The 17365-nt window shown below is 55.6% G+C and overlaps 1 protein-coding gene across 1 annotated transcript in view; it reads left to right on the top strand.

The window, feature by feature from the left end:
* The window catches only part of MIDN (midnolin), an 18162-nt gene extending 3231 nt beyond the window's left edge, over positions 1–14931 (top strand). The window contains exons 3-8 of the mRNA XM_069102020.1: positions 1597–1684; positions 2664–2726; positions 7522–7902; positions 8596–8785; positions 9589–9843; positions 12358–14931. Of these exons, the coding sequence (XP_068958121.1) occupies positions 1597–1684; positions 2664–2726; positions 7522–7902; positions 8596–8785; positions 9589–9843; positions 12358–12641 (1261 nt within the window). The 3' untranslated portion in view covers positions 12642–14931. The remainder of the gene's footprint in view (positions 1–1596; positions 1685–2663; positions 2727–7521; positions 7903–8595; positions 8786–9588; positions 9844–12357) is intronic.
* Positions 14932–17365: the final 2434 nt, after the last annotated feature.

Here is a 17365-nt window from a genome sequence, read left to right as displayed (position 1 = left end):
AAAGGCTGCAGCCCCCAATGCCCCCACCCCCACCCCATGCCTAGCTCGGAAGCCTGCAGCCTTTTCTCATGCGTGGCTCCCACCCCCTCACCTCTTCCCCTTTCGAAATCTGATTCCCGACTGCAGGGCTTGCCTGCCCGTGGCTCCTGGGGGGGTGAAGGGGGCAGTTTTCCGGGAGGGGAGGGGAAGAGGAGGAGGAGGTGGGAGGAGACGACAACGACAGTCTCCAGGCTTCAGCGGTTTAACCCGGACAGCTAAAAATGGAAAATGTGAAGCTTTCATGCCAGAAAGTTTCTGGGGGGTGCCTGGGCTGCATCTGTAGGGAGCCATGGTGGCTGTCCTGGGTCTCTCTGTCCCTTTTCCAGCTTCTACCCCCCGCATCTGTCTTGCTGGCCTTGTCCCTGTCTCAGTATTTCTCTGTCCCTGCCCAGTCCCTCTCTGTCTCTGGGTCTCTCTGTCCCTGTTTGCCTTTCTGTCTCCCCTCCCCCTCCCCCCTTTGTTCTGAGGTAGGAGCTCTCAGGCAGCCTCTGGGAGCCTTTTCTCCCCCTTATCCCCCCCCCCCTTTATTTAAATAACCTGAGGCCTGGGAGAGAGAGGGAGGGAGAGAAGGAGGGAGGGAGGGGGCCGGTTGGGCTGGGGCCTTCCCCGTGGGGCCTGGCGGGCCAGGGGTGGGGGAGGGGCTTGGGGGGGGGTCTCCTTTGTCTGAGCAGCCCTGGGCTGATCCTGCAGGGGAGCCCTGTTGGTGGCCGGGAAATGGGGGGAGGAGAGACACTGCTTACCAGCCTCATCTAGAGAACAGTCATAACTGGGTACTGAATCTTGGGAAGGGGGATAGCTATCAGCCATGCCCTACCTCCCACCCCCAAACTGCCCTGAGGCACCTCCTTAGTGATGTGGAATGGAGTGGTGGGCAGCTTATAGGCCAGTTCAGGGCACAAAGCCTGGACCCCTAGTCCTCCTTCCCTTCCTTGTCTAGGCTTTCTTCTTCCTTTAACAAGGACAGCTCCCCGGGAGGGGGAGGTAGTGGGAGGATTGAGGCTACTGATGGTTGCAGGTTCCTTTTATGAAGAGGAGAGTTTTCCTACCCCAGGCTCAGGGGAGTTGGAAGCCTGGCTTTAAGCTGCTGTGTGAACTTGTGCAAATCCCTTCTTCACTCTGGGCCTCAGTTTCCCCACTGTCACTGTGGGGAGAATGATACCCCCGAAGGCCTCCTTAGGGCAGGTTGTTTGTGATTGGCCAGTGAGACATTTAAAAATCTACTGATAAAATCTGAAACTGTTTTGTAAATTTTCAGGTGGGGGGGGGTGCTGGTGGGTCTTATGTTTGTTTTTGTCCTAGGAGAGTGGGCTCTGCAAGTATGAGCAGAGTGACCCTGGTCTGGTTTAAATAATAGACCAGCTTCCTGCCTCTGGAAGCAGCTGGGGCCCTGTCCTAGTGTAAGGGGTGGGGGGCGGGGGGAGAGGGAGCTTTCCAATTCTGTCTCTTCTCCCCCCCTCCAATCCTCCTCCCCCCAGTCCTTCTGCTACAGTTGCCGTCTCTACCACCTCACTCAGTCTCACCCCTCTCTCTTCCTCTTCCCTCCCTCCTCTTGCACAGACGCCTCAGTTCTGGGAAGCTACAGGATCTCGGTGTGGGCGATGGCAGCAAGGTGACGCTCGTCCCCACTGTGGAAGCCGGCCTCATGGTAAAGGATGCTCCCACACCTTGATTGGGAGGGAAGGGACTCTCCCTTCCTCCCCCCCCCCCCCCCCCCACACCCCCACCCACATACCCCTCAGCCTCTGACCTCCAGTGTATCCTGGTCCCGCCCATGCACACACCTTCTGACCTCCTGTGTGCCCCTGCCCCCCACCTCCTCTATGTCCCCTCCCACACTTCCTGACCTCTGTCCCTGTACCCCACCTATGTGACCACCTGTGGCTCATTTCTTCCCACCTTCTGACCGCCTATGTGTCCCTGCACCCCACCTTTCTGACTGCCTGTATATCCATCCCTCCTTCCTTTCCTCCCACCTCCTTACCTAACTACTCCCCTGTGGTTCTTTGCAAAGGTTCAAATCCAAGCTCTGCCACTTAATACCCAAGTAAATCACTCTAGGGCCTGTTTCCTCCCTCATCTGTAAAATGAGGACCTCGGAGGTCCCTTCCAGCTCAAATTTGTGACCTCTCCCCCTCTGATCCACATCTATACTAATACTCAGCAAAGAAGGGCCTCACTTGGCATCTAGTCCACCCATACCTGGGTAGAAATGTCCTTTACAGTACCCAATATGTGGTCACTCAGTCTTTTGCTTGTGACCCTCCGTCTTTCAAACAGTTTCTCACTCACACACACACACTCTCTCTCTCACGTGTGCTGGATGTCTCATAGGCTTTCCCTCTGTCCTCTCCCTGCATAGTCACACATCCCGTTCTCTGGGTCCGTTCCTGTCCCTTCCCTCTCAGGGAAGCCCCATTGGGCTCTCTGTGGCCCTGCAGTCCTAGGCCTTGGCTCTGGAGTATGTTCACCTTCCCCCCATTCATTCCCTTCTCTCTTGGTGCTCTCACGTTGTGACTTTTCCTACCTCCCCCAAGTGCAGAAGTGAAACTTCCCACCTCCACCCCCCCCACTGTGGTTTTGTCATCAGGAACCCCAAGTGACCTTGGCTTTCTCTTCTCTCTCAGTCCCAGGCCTCCCGGCCCGAACAGTCTGTAATGCAGGCACTTGAGAGTTTAACCGAAACTCAGGTAAGGAAGGGGACCACTTCCGCTCCCTGGGTCTTTTGGCCAAACCTCAGTTCTCCCCCTCCCCCCCTTTGTTTTCCCCTGAAGCCTCAGGAGCAGGTGGGGACCAGTGTGTACCAGGCTGGGGCCCGAGGTCACCCTGGCCTTCACCTCCCCCACCTGCTGACCTGCAGAGCTGGGGCTCCCTCCTTGCCCAAGCAGCTCTGACCTTCAGAGGTTTCCCTCCCACAGGGCTGAGCGTGAGACCAATCTCACATTTCACTGGGGTGTGGGGCAATGAACTGGGGGGAGGGGGAGGCAGGCCGTGGGAGTGTTAGAGATGTGACTGAGGACTAAAGCTAATAATTTTTCCCTCAGTGATTGCCTGGCCTGGTCCTTCCTCCTTGGGTCCAGGACTCCCCCACCCCACCCCCTTTTGTTCTTTGCTTTTGCCTTAGCAGCCAGTCTAGGATGGGGGTCACCCTCTCTTCTTCTGGGGTTACAGCATATCTCTAGGCTAAGTCCTGGCCTTCTTCACTTCTTGACCAAGACTTGGGCTGGCTTCTTTGGTTTTTCCCTAGGGTCAGGACATCTCTGGTCTGTCCCTTCTTCCCCAGGATTGGGTTGACCATCTCCCCTGTTTCATTCCCCTCCCCACCCCCAAATTTGCCCCTGTTGACTTCTGGGAGGATTTCATTGCTAAAATTTTGTGAAGCAAAAAACCCTCCCCTGAGAGGAAGAGGAGGGAGGGACCTCCATGCCTGGGAGGTACCTCTCCCCCTCTCAGCCACCCTGACTCTCTCGACAGACTCCACCCCCAGAGTTTGTGCGTCAGCAAAGTGCAACCCTTCCTCTCCTCCCCCCCAAACCAAACCCCTTCTGTGACCTTGTTTACTGTGTGTATGGGGGGGGGCCTAGTTCCTTGGCCACCCGGCCTTCTTTGTCATGCCAGGAAGGCAGGAGGTCAGAGTTCCAGGCTGGGTGTCTGGGTGCTTCTCTGGGTGGCCTAGGCCCAGAAATGGCTTGAGGTAGGGACAGGATGTTAGGAAAATGTTTTGTAATCAGCAAGGCTCGCCTTTCTCTCTTGGCCAGCTCCCTTCCTGCCCTTGCCCTGGGAGCTCTGTGCCCAGTTTTGCCTGACTCTATCCAAGGCCTCTCTTTTGGGAAATGGGGTTGTTTTGGAATTGGGGGCTCCCACCCTCCTTTCTTGGCCCTGGCTTCAGCCTCCTGGGAGGGAGAGAGGAGGAGGGGGCCCAGGCTGACACAGTGCTTAGAAATCCTCAGGATGCCAGGGCCTCTGGGGGTGGGGAAGGCAAGGCAGAAGCAGAGAGGAGGGGGTGGGGGGGTGGGGGGGAGAAGGCCGTTCTTGCCCAGAGCCAGGCATAAACCCGTTCTGCCACTTCTTTCAGTGGCTCCTCTCTCCCCCTGGTCTCCCCCCCAGGGCTCATAGTTTCACATTGGGGGGAGGGGGACAGAGGAAGTTTCCTTCTGCCTATGTTGCCGGGGGCCTCCTGGGACAACCAGCAGGCCTGGCGTAAGTAATCTGCAGAGATGGCAGGAATGGGAGGGGCCCTGTGTGGCGTGGGGCTCAGGTTACATGCCAGGTGGATTCCTAGTCCCAGGACAAAGAGGAGACCTAGGCCCAGCACCCCAGCCTTGGGGGTGGAGAGGGAGGAGTGTTTTAGTAGATGAGAAAGGGAGGGGTGACTTCCGCCCTCCCCCCCCCCCCCACCACACGAAGGGTGTGTGAACAGGGGCAGGGTGCAGTTCCCGCTGGCTGGAGGGGGAGGGCAGGAGGAGCAAAGGGGAGGGGGGGCTTTCTGGAGGAAGCCTCGCCCCATCACATCCGTTCCAGCCGTGCCCAGCCGTGCGTGCGTCAGGCTTCACCGGGGTGGGAGGGGTGAGTGCGCTAGAGTCCAGGCACCCGAGGACCTGGGCCTGTGACAGAGCTCCCTCAGGGCTGCTTTCCCGACAGCCTCTGTCATCTCTCTCCCTGTGGGAGGAAATGGGCTGTGGAAGCCAGTGAGCAGGGTGAGGGTGGAGGCCAGGGAAGGACTGGGGCCTGCCGGAGGGAGGGAGGAGGTGCCTGAGGAGGGCCTCCCCGCTCTCTCTGTGACCTGGGGACTCCAGCACCCGCTCCCACCTCACTGGCTTCAGCACCTTCTCTGATGGGGGTCAGCCAGTGAGACAGTTAGGCGCTTGCCCTGGATGGGGGAGGGTAGAAAGACTGAGGCACAGGGGATCTGGGTCTTAGAGAGCTGTCCAGGCTCCCCCTGTCAGCCAATTGACTTTGTAAATGCTTGAGGTGCATGCTGGGCTGGTCTGGGCTGAGCTGGAAGAGGAGGGGGAGGCAGACCTCCCTCAGAGGGGGTCACCCCAGATAGCTGGCCTAGACAGAGCTACCAGAGGAAAATGAAGGAAAGAGGGCGGGAGGGCAGAGAATGCAAGGAGAGCAGGCTGTGTTCTCTGAGTCATTCCCTCTGTCACTTCTGAGAATCAGAGGGCTGCCCCTCCCCTCGCCACCCCCCCACTTTAGGCCCCTGGGGAAGATGAGGCAGATGCTAATAGAAGAAATTGCCTTGGTCCCAACTGCCAGGTTCCATTCCCCCCTCCCCTGGGCAGGAACTAGCTCTGGGTGGGAGGCATTAATACCAGGGCCTCAAGTCCCTGCCCTGGCCCTTCTCCTCGGGACAGAGGGTGGGGTGGGAGCAGTGGCCTTTATGGAGACTACTTTTTGGCACTGGCATACTAGGTGACCTTGGATAAGGCTCTTGCCCTTTGTGAGCCTCAGTTTCCCCTTTGGTGATCTTTCTGTCTCCTAGGGTTTAGGTATTTTGTGAAATATGACCTTTACTGGAGGTCAGTACACTGTATTTGAGGAGAGGGAGGAAAGAACTGTATAGAAAGTACAATGGCTGGCCCAAGGTCCTTCCAGGAACAGGCCCTCCCACTCCCTGCCCTGGCCCCTGCCTGGTGTGTCCAGTCCTGGTGATCCAAATGGCTTTGTCTGGGGGCCACAATGTGTGGATCCTAGACTTCTCCCCAAAGTCCAGCCTAGATTTATCAGCCCTCCCCCCAGCCCCCACACATACACCCCCATGCCTCAGCCAGGCTGGGACAGATAAATATTTATCTTGAGGAAGCAAAGGTTAGAACAGAAGAATTTGTCCAAGAATTTTCCCTCCCACTCATTGGCTTGTAAGGCCAGGGTTGGGGGGGAGAGGGGGCAGGGTGGGAAGCTGGGATGGGGGAAGAGGAAAAGGGGGTGGTATCTAGAGGGCCCCTGGCCTCCCCTCTCTGCTACCCCTCCTGGCTGGAAAGCCACACTGCCTTGACAACCACTGGTTCCCAGGATGGGGACCAAGAGGCAAATTCCTAGCCTCAGTGGGCCAGGAAAAGGATTGGGTGGCTTCCTCCCCTTCCAGAAAGGATGGTTGAGAAAAGGATTTAGGAACTCTGGGATGTTCCCAGAGGGTAGGGCAGAAAGAGTGTGATAGAGCTTCTGGTGGCTAAGCCGAGTCTCTCTCGGCTTATCCCTCGTATCTTACCTGTCTCTGGAACCTGCAGGTAGATGGGGGGAGGGGAGCGCTTCTCCCTTTTGGACTTCTGGTCTGAGGATGGGGATGGGGATAGTGACAGAGAGGACAGGGAAGGAAACCGATCCAGTTCCTATCTGTGTGAGTGTGTGTGTGTTTGTGTCTCTCTCTCACTGGGACCCCCCCACCTCCAAGAATATTGTGTTCTCTGCCTTTCCAAGGAAGAAGAGGGCCCCCTTTCTTTCTTCACCCTATCCCTGCATGGATTTTTTCGGGGATCAGTCAGGATTCTATAGGGGACGACACCTGCCCCTCTAGATAGGGGCTCCCTTGGTGGTTATATGGATATGATTAGGACTTGCTCTTGTATAATAGAATAATGACCCTTTATACAGGCCCCAAGTTCCCTGGACCTGGGCCTTCCCTTCCTCTCTGTCTGAGGGCTTCCCTGGGGCTGGTTCTTCAAAGGGTAGAGAGGTAGGGGTGGGGGTGGAGAAAGGCCAGAGATCACTGAGCACAGAATATCCTAGGGAAACACTGGAAGCCCAGAGCAGACTGGACCATGGTCCTGCATGGGACAGGTGCTGGCCTCCTGCCTCCCAGGCTCAGACTTTTGCCCCTGGCCCCTGGCTCTGGCAGTGTCTGAGAATATGAGAGTCAGGAAAGGAAAATGGGATGGAGGGGAGTCACTCTCCCAGCCTGGACTTTGGCTCTTGGGTTTCCCCACCTCTCAATCTCAATAGGGAACAGCTGTGCCTGGTTATCTTCCTTTTGGGTGGGTCTGGGGTGGCAGGGTCTAAGCCTGGGAGTGCCACAGAGCTTTGACCTTGGGGGTGGGGGCGCCCTGCCCTGGAGGAAGGACAGAAAGACAGGGAACCCAAAGAGGACATTCTGATCTGCCTCTATCCTGTTTTTCCCCTGCCCCCTCAGAACTGTACTGTTCTATGGTAGTGATCTCTTCTGAAATTAAGACTTAGAACTCTAAAATCTCAGCTGGGATGGAACCTTGTGAAGCTTAGAAAGTTAAAGCTGAAAATGACTTTAGAACAGAGAATGTCAGAGGTAGGAGGGCCCTTAGAACATAGAATCAGGACTGGGAGGGCCCATCTAGTCTCTGGGAAACCTGAGAACCAGATGGATCTTTCCCAAGGTCTTGGGGAAAGTGAACAGAACCCCTGGTTCCTGGCTTTACTGAGGACTGTGATCTGAGGGAGGGGGCACAGCCTGCTGGGAAGGGCAGGATTTGCTGCCCTCATCACTTCCCTGCTTCCTTCTCCATTCAGGTCAGCGACTTCCTCTCGGGCCGTTCCCCGCTCACCTTGGCCCTCCGAGTAGGTGACCACATGATGTTCGTGCAGCTACAATTGGCTGCCCAGCAGGCAGCTGCAGGTGCCCAGCTCCAGCATCGACAACACCTCGTGGCAGGGCGAGGGGATCCAGGAGCCACAACCAGCAACCCTTCATCCTGCCGATCATCCAGTCTCACTGCTGCCACCACTGCCCGAGTCCCCGTGCCTACCTGCCCACCTAGCCCCTCTGCCACCTCCAGCACACCCACCTATTTCAGCCCTGCCCACCCCTCGCCCATCACGGCTGGTGTGTTCCGGTCCCATGGTGCCAGCACACAAACGGTTAACAGTGGCACAGTTTCCTCCTGTTCTGAGGTGATTCTGGGCCCCCATTTCAGTGATGGGGAGGGCAGCGTAAGACTGGCGGCCCTGTTCCCCCATGCTGAGCTTAGATTCCTAAATCCAAGTCTAGTACCCATTTTGGGGTAGGAACCCAGCCTCTGCCAGGGATGGCCACTCCATGAATCATAGGGGTTACTCTTGGCATCTAGAGTTGAAAGGGACCTGAGGTAATCTAGATAACCCCTTAATTTTGCAGATGGGGCAAGTGAGACCCAGAGGAGGGAACTGACTGACCCAAGGTCACACAGCTAGTAAGTGGTAGAGCCTGGATTTTTTAATACTGGTCCTCTGTACATCTGGGCTCTCCCTGCTATAGTTGGCTGGCTCTGGCTCCCTCCTACTTACCATTCCTTTTTCCCATCATCTCCAAACTGGATTTCCCGGGCCACTCTGCCAGGTCCAGAGAGGCAGCTTGTGGTGTTGTGGGAGTCAGCCCAAGTGGCCTCAAATCCCAGCCTCAGTATTTGCTGACTGATTGACTCTGGGCACTTCACACTTGAGCCTCAATTGTACCATCTATAAAATGGGCACAACCAGATTGAATGTTTCCTCCCTGACAGGGCTGTTGAGGGAAAAGCAGTTGTAGATGTTGATGTACTACGGGTGTCTGCACACTGGGGGTTGGCTTGTGACTCTCTGGGGCTGACCCCCATCTCTTCCTGGCAGGTGGATTGTGCCTCTCACAGCAGCAGCACCAGCCCCTCTTCTTCCTCCTCCACCACCTCCTCCTCCTCCTTGGGTTCCAGCTCCCCACCCAGCAGCAGCCCAGCCCCCAGCACACGCTCCCGGAAACCTGGCGCTGTCATTGAGAGCTTTGTGAACCATGCTCCAGGCGTCTTCTCAGGGACCTTCTCTGGTATGTACTGAAGCCCATCACTGAGGTTCATGGGACTCCCCAGTCTCCTGACTAGAGGTTTTCAAGCTACTCGTTCCCTCGTGAGATAGTAACTTAGAAGAAATGAAGATGGAGAATGAGAGCTAGGAAAGAATCTAGGACACAGAATGTCAGATATGGGAGGGTCCTTAGAACACAGTGTCAGAGAGGGAGGGTCCTTAGAACCCAGGATGTCAGGGCTGGGAGGGTCCTTAGAACCCAGGATGTCAGAGAGGGAGGGTCCTTAGAACCCAGGATGTCAGAGCTGGGAGGGTCCTTAGAACCCAGGATGTCAGGGCTGGGAGGGCCCTTAGAACCTAGGATGACAGCTGGGAGGGCCCTTGAATATCTTGTGTCATATAGGGGAACACTGAGGCCATGAGAAAAGCCCCAAAATACCAGAGGAACCAGCATAGACTCCTCCCTCAGATTCTCCCCTATGCCCTGCATGTCCACATAAGCACTGAGCTCTTGCTCTTGCCCACCCCCAACACTCCCATCCTAACTGTTCTCCTCCGTCTTTTCCCTCTCTCAGGCCCCTCTGCTTCCCTGGGGACCACAATCTTTGGTCACCACCTGGCCATTTAGGGAAAATCTTTTCCAATTCCTTCTTTTATAGAAGAAGAAAGCAGGGCCCAGGGAAGGAAGAAGTCAGTTGGTTGCGGATGGCAGACCCCTCCTTCCCTAGCTCCCTCTGCTTCTGGGCTCTGCCAGCCACCTCCCTTCCTTAGCACCAGGGAAGGACCTTGTCCATTCTGACACAACTACTTCCTTTCCTCCCACAGGCACGTTGCATCCAAACTGCCAGGACAGCAGTGGCCGCCCTCGGCGGGACATTGGAACCATCCTGCAGATCCTCAACGACCTCCTGAGTGCCACACGGCACTACCAGGGCATGCCCCAGTCCTTGGCCCAGCTCCGATGTCAGACCCAGTGCTCGCCCTCCCCCGAGCTCACCACCAAAGCTACCTCTTGTGAGAAGCTGACGTCCCCGCTGCACTCTGTGGTCCAGAGCCAGATCCGAATGTGCAAGCCCAGCGGTGAGTGCCTGCCCCCTGGGCCAACCCTCTCGGCGCACCTGAGCGGATAGCCAGCCATTCCAGGAAGCAGGCTGAGGGCCATTGGCTCCCCCTTCCCTAGCTGGACTACCCATGAGTCCTTGGAGCCCCCTGTCTTATCTTCTTGGACTAGGCCAGAGCAGAGCAGCTGGCCTGACAGGGGAGGAGAGATGGGAGTCAGCTTCCCTAGTTACGGCAGTCCCCAGCATTCAGGACCTTGTATAACCCTTTCTAAATTCACAGTAGGGCTGGGAGCCCTGCCCTTCTCTCCCTGTCCCCATCCCCCAAGGGGTTAACACTCTGAGGTTTCTGGGGCCAGATGGCCACAGTGTAAGTTAGCAGGCTTTTTATGAATGGGTTCTCCCTCCTTCCTTCCTTCCCCTCCCCCCCTACCCCAGTCTGTTCCCTTCCATCCCCTTCCCCCATCTGCTTCGTTTTTCTTTTCTTCACCCCCCCCCCATCACAGTAGGGGACTGTGAGCATATTCAGATGGGGGATGGGTAGGGAGAGAGAATTAATCTGCATATATTAATTTCTAGCCTTTCCTTCTCTCCCCCCATAGTTCTGGGGGCAGAGGAAGGGTGTTAGTGTCTGGCAGGGGTGATTGAGGAGAGGCCAATTCCAGCCCCGCACCCCCACCTTCACCAGGCCAGACAAAGGTCCTATTGAGGGGGGCAGAGGGTAGAGGCAGCAGGGGGAGGGGAAGTCAGAGGGGGCCTGGATTAAGAGAAGGAAGAGGGACAATCTGCCCTTTCTCTGAGACAGGATGTGTTCTACACCAGGGAAGAATTAAAGGGGATCCCCCCTCCCCCAAAATTCCTTCCTTCCTTAGCTCATAGGAGAATGTCAGAGCTGGAAGGGCCCTTAGAACAAAGAATGGCAGAAGAGGAAGGGACCCTGGAACACAACAGCAGAATTGGGAGAGCCCTTAGATCGCTGATGTTCTAGGTCAAGTTTGCTCTTTGTTTCCCCTGTATCTAATAACAGTGCCCAGTACAGAGTAGGCACCAAGTCCAATACAGTGGTAAAGTGATGGTGACTGCCCCAATCACCTCCAAGGGAATAATCCCAAATCCACTGAGAGGGACCTTAGAAAAGAGAATGTTGGAAGGAGCCAGCATTGTCCAATGGGAAGGGCCCCAGTTCTGTTGTCAGAGGGCCTGGCTTTAATCCACCCTCCCTAGATGCCCTTCCCTTTGCTGGGTCTTAGTTTCTTGATCTGTCAGAGGGCTTTGGACCAGATGGTCTCTAAGGCGCCTTTCACCTCTAAATCTAGAATTCCAGGAACCAGACATGTTGGAGGCACTGGTTTCCCAATCTGGAGGCCAGCAGATTTACTGAAATGCCAGGATGCATTCCCTCCATGAGCAGCTAGCTACTCCTTGGGCAGCCCTTGTCGTGGGGAGTTTGTAGAATGTTCTTCCCTATGGAAAGGGGAATCCCTGATCTGACCCAGTCTTCATGTCGATATTGAGACCCTGAGAAAGTACAGCCAAGGCCACGTTCCTTTGCCCTGTTGATGGCAGGGCCTTGATTAAAGGCCAGGTGTCTCTTACCACAAGCACTGCTGCTGTTTCTAAATTCAATATTAAGCACCTACTGTGTGCAGGGTAGGTTCTCAATTCTGAACACTTCCTACCCTCAAAGAGCTTTTAAATTCCACCAACACCCCTTGAGGCTTGGTTTGGAGATAGAACATCAGTTCCCAGCCAGGCCTGCGCAAGACACGTCCTGTCTCCCCCACCACAAGGCCAATGTCCTTTTTTCAGGAATCCCTGGGGTCAGTCCCAGGCCCTGGGAGAGGCCATGTGGTCCTCTGGCCATCTGTCTTGGGCAGGAGATAGAGACCATCTCTGGGGACTGCCTGGGCTCTCTTCCACCACCCACCTCCCCAGATTACGGCTGAGGGGCGCCACAGAGGTCACTCACACCAGAGCTCCCCTCCTCCCTTGGCTAGGAGAGAGCTGAGCCTGTGTGGCACAGGGAAGCCACTCCATACCCAGCCTGCCTAGTAGAGAGCCCCAGGGGCATGTCCATGGGCAGCATTAGCATGGGGATCCCAGGGCAGATAGTGACAGCCACATCCGTTGAAACTTCTTGCCAGCTCTGGCATTCTCTGCATTTAGGGGCAAGAGCTGTGAGCTAGGAGCCCTCGCCCCACAGATGCCCCACCAGCTTCCCATGTTCTTGGGAGTCACTTTTTTCAGCTTCAGTTTTCTTACGTATAAAATTGTTGAGTTAGACTAAATGGTCCCTAAGGTTTTGTGAATCAGTTAATCCCTGCTCTTGTCCAAGTCTTCCAGGAAAAGGATCTTTGATCTCTGCTGCTGAGAGATTTAGAAGGGACCTAGAGGCTCAGAAAAGGGGCAGCTGCCCATCCAGGCTAAGAGTTACCAGGACAGAGCCAGGCTTTCCCCAGTCCCCTCGCAGCCTCCCCCAGCCTTCCTGGGTGATAAGCATGGACACACATATTTATCCTGGATCCTTGATTTGCAGGGGATCGCCTGCGGCAGACGGAGAACCGGGCCACGAGGTGTAAGGTGGAGCGTCTTCAGCTGCTATTGCAGCAGAAGCGCCTTCGGCGGAAGGCCCGGCGAGATGCCCGAGGCCCCTACCACTGGCTCTCTGGCCGTAAGGCAGGCCGGGCAACCAGCAGCAGCAGCAGCGGCAGCAGCAGCAGTGGGGCCAGTGATGCTGGCGGCCTAGACCTCGATTTTGAGGACTCGCTCTGGAAGCCTGAGGTCAAGGCAGACCTCAAGTCAGAGTTTGTGGTGGCCTAGGGTCTGCCCCAGCGGCATTCCCCTACCGGCCCCAGGTCCGCCTGTCCTACCCATCTTTGCCCCTGGCCCCCAGTAGTGTCCCCTTAATTTCGCAGGGGCAAGGGGGTGGGGATGGCAGGCCAGAAGGCTGAGGGTCCTCTCCCTTGGTCTGAGGCTTAGTCTCACCATCCCAGCCTCACCCCTCTATCCCCAACAGACTGTGGCTAGTCCTCCTGGCTGGCCTCTTCCCTCTCTTTCCTCTTTTCCCCTATCTCCCCTCTGCCAGAATCCCACCAGGGGCTACCCCTGTACCCAGGGAAACCCAGCCCCCCTGCCCTGGGGCTGTCCCTCCCCCCTTTCCCTCCCTCCACATATGTAGCATTGTGCCAGATGGTTTAAGTGAGCTAAACAGACTCCACCAGCAGCCCACCCCTGCCTTCCCCAACCCCCACCCCTGCCCTTCACCCCATTCAGGTCGAAGTAGACAATACCTAATTGAACAGACTCATAGTGCACTTTACAGATTTGGGGAGGGGGTGGGGGAAGGATGCTTTCTCCCCAGAACTCCAGCCTCCACTCCAGGCCAGTGCAGCAGATGAGGTTTGAACCTAACCAAACCAAAAAACCACCCCACGCTGGCCCAGGTATCTGGCCCCCCAGTTTGGGTCATTTCTGGATCCCTAGGTGTCCTGCCGTGGGGTTGGAATTTTGGGTTCGTTCTGGTTTTTGAAGCCCTTAGCTGGAGATTCTGGCCCTTGGGACTGACCCCCTTCTGGGGGAGCTCTCTTGGTTCTCTCTAAACCCTCCCCCTTATACCTCCTCCTCCTCCAGGGTACTGCCCACTTGGGGTGGGGGGGTGGGGGGGAGCTGGGTCTTCTTTCCCACTCCTCCCAGAGGGAGAGGACAAGAAAGAGGCCAGAGGTGTCTCTTGCCCATCTGCCTCAGCCTCAGCCTTTCTCCCACATGCCACCCGCCTTGAACCTTCTCCTCCCTGCTCTCTGCCGTGACTCCTCTTCCCTCCCTGTTTTCTGACCCCCCTGCCTGGGCTGGGATATTTATAGAGTAAATTGACTGTCTGACTGAGCCAGTTCCAGATCTGAGCCTCTCCTCAGGCCCTGGGAGAGAAAGGAGTGGGGAGGAAGGCATGCTCTCTGTCCCCTCCTCCTCTTGCTCACCTGATCTGTGTGTTGGGAGGAGCTTGCTATTTGCCCCTCCCGGGGGTTGGGGGCACAGGGGGACCAGCTGCCCATGGGAGGAAGTGGCCTGGGGAGACCCCCCCCCAAGTGGGGGAGGGGCATGGCCTTGTAGCATTAACCCCATTTGGGGGAGGGGACCAGCCCCTCCTGGCCTTGCCCCACCTTTTCGCACCCCCCCTCCCCAATTCTTCCCAGCCTGGCCAGCTCTCCCCAAGGGCCCACTCAGAGCCCTCTCCCTCTTGAGCTCGCTGCTGCCGCCCTAGTGGCCACATCCCCTGCTGGGGGACAAATAGATGCCAGGGCTGGGGGCATGGGGGTGGGGTGGGAGACTTCTCTTCCCCCCAATCTCCCTCCCCACGGGGCCATTTCAATGAATTTTATTTTATTAAATCACTTGTTTCTTTTTTACGGAGATGGACTGAGCTGTCTGGGCCCTGCCCCTTTCTGTCCTTCCCTGCATACCCTGCCCCCCATCTGTGTCCCATTCCTCCTTCCCCTCTGCCCCTTATCCCCTCATCAGTAGGGAAAGCCAGGACCTCACTGATCATTCCCCCACCTTCCTCCCAACCTAGAGACCCCTCACCTCCCCTCGGTCTTGTGACTACACCTCATGTCCAGATGTGAGCATCTGTGTGTTCCTGTAGCTTTGTAATTATTTTTTTGGGGGTGGGGGTGGGGGGGACTCGAGGCTTAATATTTTTTCCAAAGGGAGAAAAAAGTCAAAACTCGAGCTTTGTGGGGTGTTTTTTTTCCTTTTTTTTAAGATTTGGATTTCTATTTAAATGTCCAGCGTTCGTTTTGTTTTGTTTTTGTTTGAATTCCTTTGATGCCTGCTTTACAAACCTCCCCTGTCCTGGCAAGGTGTTCCTGGAGGGGGGGATGGGAGCAGGCATACACCATGCCACGAGTCTCTTGCCCATGAGGGCTAGGGGCTCACAAGCAGAGCATTATTTCCCAGTGTTCCCTGGTGGGTTTGGGCATAGCCTTTGGCCCCCCATCATCCTCCCCTCACCCTTGCACTCCCTTTGTCCACGTTACCTGTGTGAAAACCAGACAGTGAGAGGAGAAAACCGCCCACCATGATTTTAAAATAATAAACAGACCATGAAACACGATCCAGAGTCATCTCAATTGGGTGGGCTGGCTGCTTCTTGGGGCATAGCAGGCTTGGAATGGGAGCGCTGAGGTCAAGAAGGACAAGGTGATTAGCCTGCCATCAACCCCCCCCCCCCCAAGTTGATGCCAGGGAGCCTGCAAGTCAATACCTATTGGACAATGCTATTGCCCACTCTTCCCTGTCCACTCCCAATAGTCCTATGAAGGTGCCCATCTGGGGTTTAGTCTGGGTTCCTCAACCACCACTTATGTCTACTTATGTACAGCTGGGCCTGAAAACACACTAGGTCCCCCGTTAGGACTCTGCCCAGACTACAGCCTCAATGGGGCTCAAATCCGCTTCCCAGAGTATGTGCAGAGGCCTGATAACCCCTGCAGTGCCCAGAGGCAAATGTCAGGCTTGGGCTCAAAACAAAAGGTCAGAGCTGGGAGAGCCCTTACAACCCAGGATGTCAGAGCTGGGAGGGTCCTTACAACCCAGGATGTCAGAGCTGGGAAGGATGTTAGAATAGTATCTGGGTGTAGAGGCAGGTGAAAAACAACTCCTGTTTCCCTGTTCTTTGAACATGTTTAATGTTTCCATAGCAGCATCATGAGGTAAACAGGTCTGATCCCTGTTTTATAGATAAGGAAACTGAGTCTGAGTGTTTACACACATTCAGGTCTTCTGATTACTTAAATGAATTGGGATTTTTTTTTCCTGCCCCCTCTCTGGTTCAACAAGGGCAAAGCCAGCGGGCAGGTGATTTAGCCAAGGTCCCCCAGCTGGCCCAGGGCAGCACCACTAGGGTAGTAAGAAGGCAGGGACGAGTTACCTTTGCTTTTTTTGGAGGGGTCACTACAAACTTCTGGGGCCTGGAACAGGGCTCCAGCCAGATGTTAGGAGGTGCGGAAAGAGGCTGTGTCTTCCCTTCCAAGAGTTCTCACACTTTCTCTGAATGTGGGGGTGGGGGTACTGCTGAGCACCAGAAACAGGCCAGGTGCCCTGCCTGAAGTGAATGGGCTTAGTGTGGGTGGTGTAGGGGCCAGCCTTGCCGGGAAGGCAGGTTCTTAGATGATGGGGCTGGGGTCAGGACTCAGGAAGTTGCTGACGGGAGCCTCAGGCTAGGCATGGCCGCCGCCACCCCCCTTCCTTCCTGGTACAGGACAGGAAATGTCAGCAGCTGCTGCTGATGGTTAGGGGGAAGGACTGAGGTGCTGTGAAGGATTAAGGAGAGGAAGGCAAGGGGGACCTCAGATACCATGCCCCATCCCTGAGCAGGACCTGAGTGAGACCTTAGGGTGACCAGTAGGAGGGCTCCACTGCAGCAGATGCTCCTTAAACCCCTGGTACCATGGACAGAACCCTGGCTTGGCCACTACTTACCCATCTGACCAAATCCCTCTTGGCTTCAGTTTCCCCCATTCATAAAGCAGGAGTTGGATTAGATCAGGGGCCTTCTTAGTTTCCTTGGACCAGGATCAATCCTCATTCTAAAGCTCCTCCTGGAAGCCCTTGGCATGGCTGATCACTCTCTTCTGCTTACTATTCTCTCCCTGATCAATTTTCTGGCTCCCCAGGTCCCCTCCCACCTGTCCGGCTGCTGCTTCTCCCTTGGCTGGATCCTGCAGGTCATGTCATAAGTTGTCCCTGGGCCTGCTTCTCTTCTCCCTCAACACCACATGGTGATCTCCTTGGTTCCCATGGATGTCATGTTGATGATCCTAGTCTCCCTATCCTGCCTCAGCCTCTCTGCTGGACCTCCAGTCTCACATCTCCAACTGCCTCTCAGATATTTGGACATCTTGGTGTCCAGCAGGCACCTTCAGCTCATTATCTTTCCCCTACTCCAACCCTCCACTTACTGTAGAGGACCACACCATCCTCCCAACCTGGAGGTCTGCCTGGATTCCTTACTATCTCTCATCCTCCATATCCAAACTGTTGCCAAGGCCTATCGGCTTTCACCTTTGTATGATCTCTCAAATGTTCTCCCTTCTTTCCTCTGACATTGTCAGCCCTCTAGTGCAGACCCTTATCACCTCACACCTGGACTACTGCTGGGGAGGGGTCTGCCTGCCTCCATTCTAGCCTCCATTCAATCACCAAATCACCAAAGTGATTTTCCTAAAATGCAGGTCTGAACATGTCACATTCCCCCCACCTCTTGAATTCTGAATGTCAACCTCCAAGATCAAATGCAAAATCTTCTATTTGGCATTTGAAGCCCTTCGTGACCTATCTTTCCAACCCTCACCTTTCCAATCTTCTTTCACCTCCTCTCTAACACATACTCTTGGCTTCCTGGCTGTTCTTTGAGCAAGACATTCTATTTTTCAACTTGAGGCATTTTCTCTGCCTGTCCCCCATGCCTGGAACCCTCTTCCTCCTCTCCAACTACTGGTTTCCCTGGCTTTCTTTAAGTCAACTAAAATCCCATCTTCTGGAGGAAG

Source organism: Petaurus breviceps, unplaced genomic scaffold, assembly GCF_028583685.1.
Source record: "Petaurus breviceps papuanus isolate PSGF00001 unplaced genomic scaffold, PetGlider_PUasm1.0 523, whole genome shotgun sequence".
NCBI lineage: Eukaryota > Metazoa > Chordata > Mammalia > Diprotodontia > Petauridae > Petaurus > Petaurus breviceps.
This window is presented reverse-complemented; position numbering and strand designations above follow the sequence as displayed.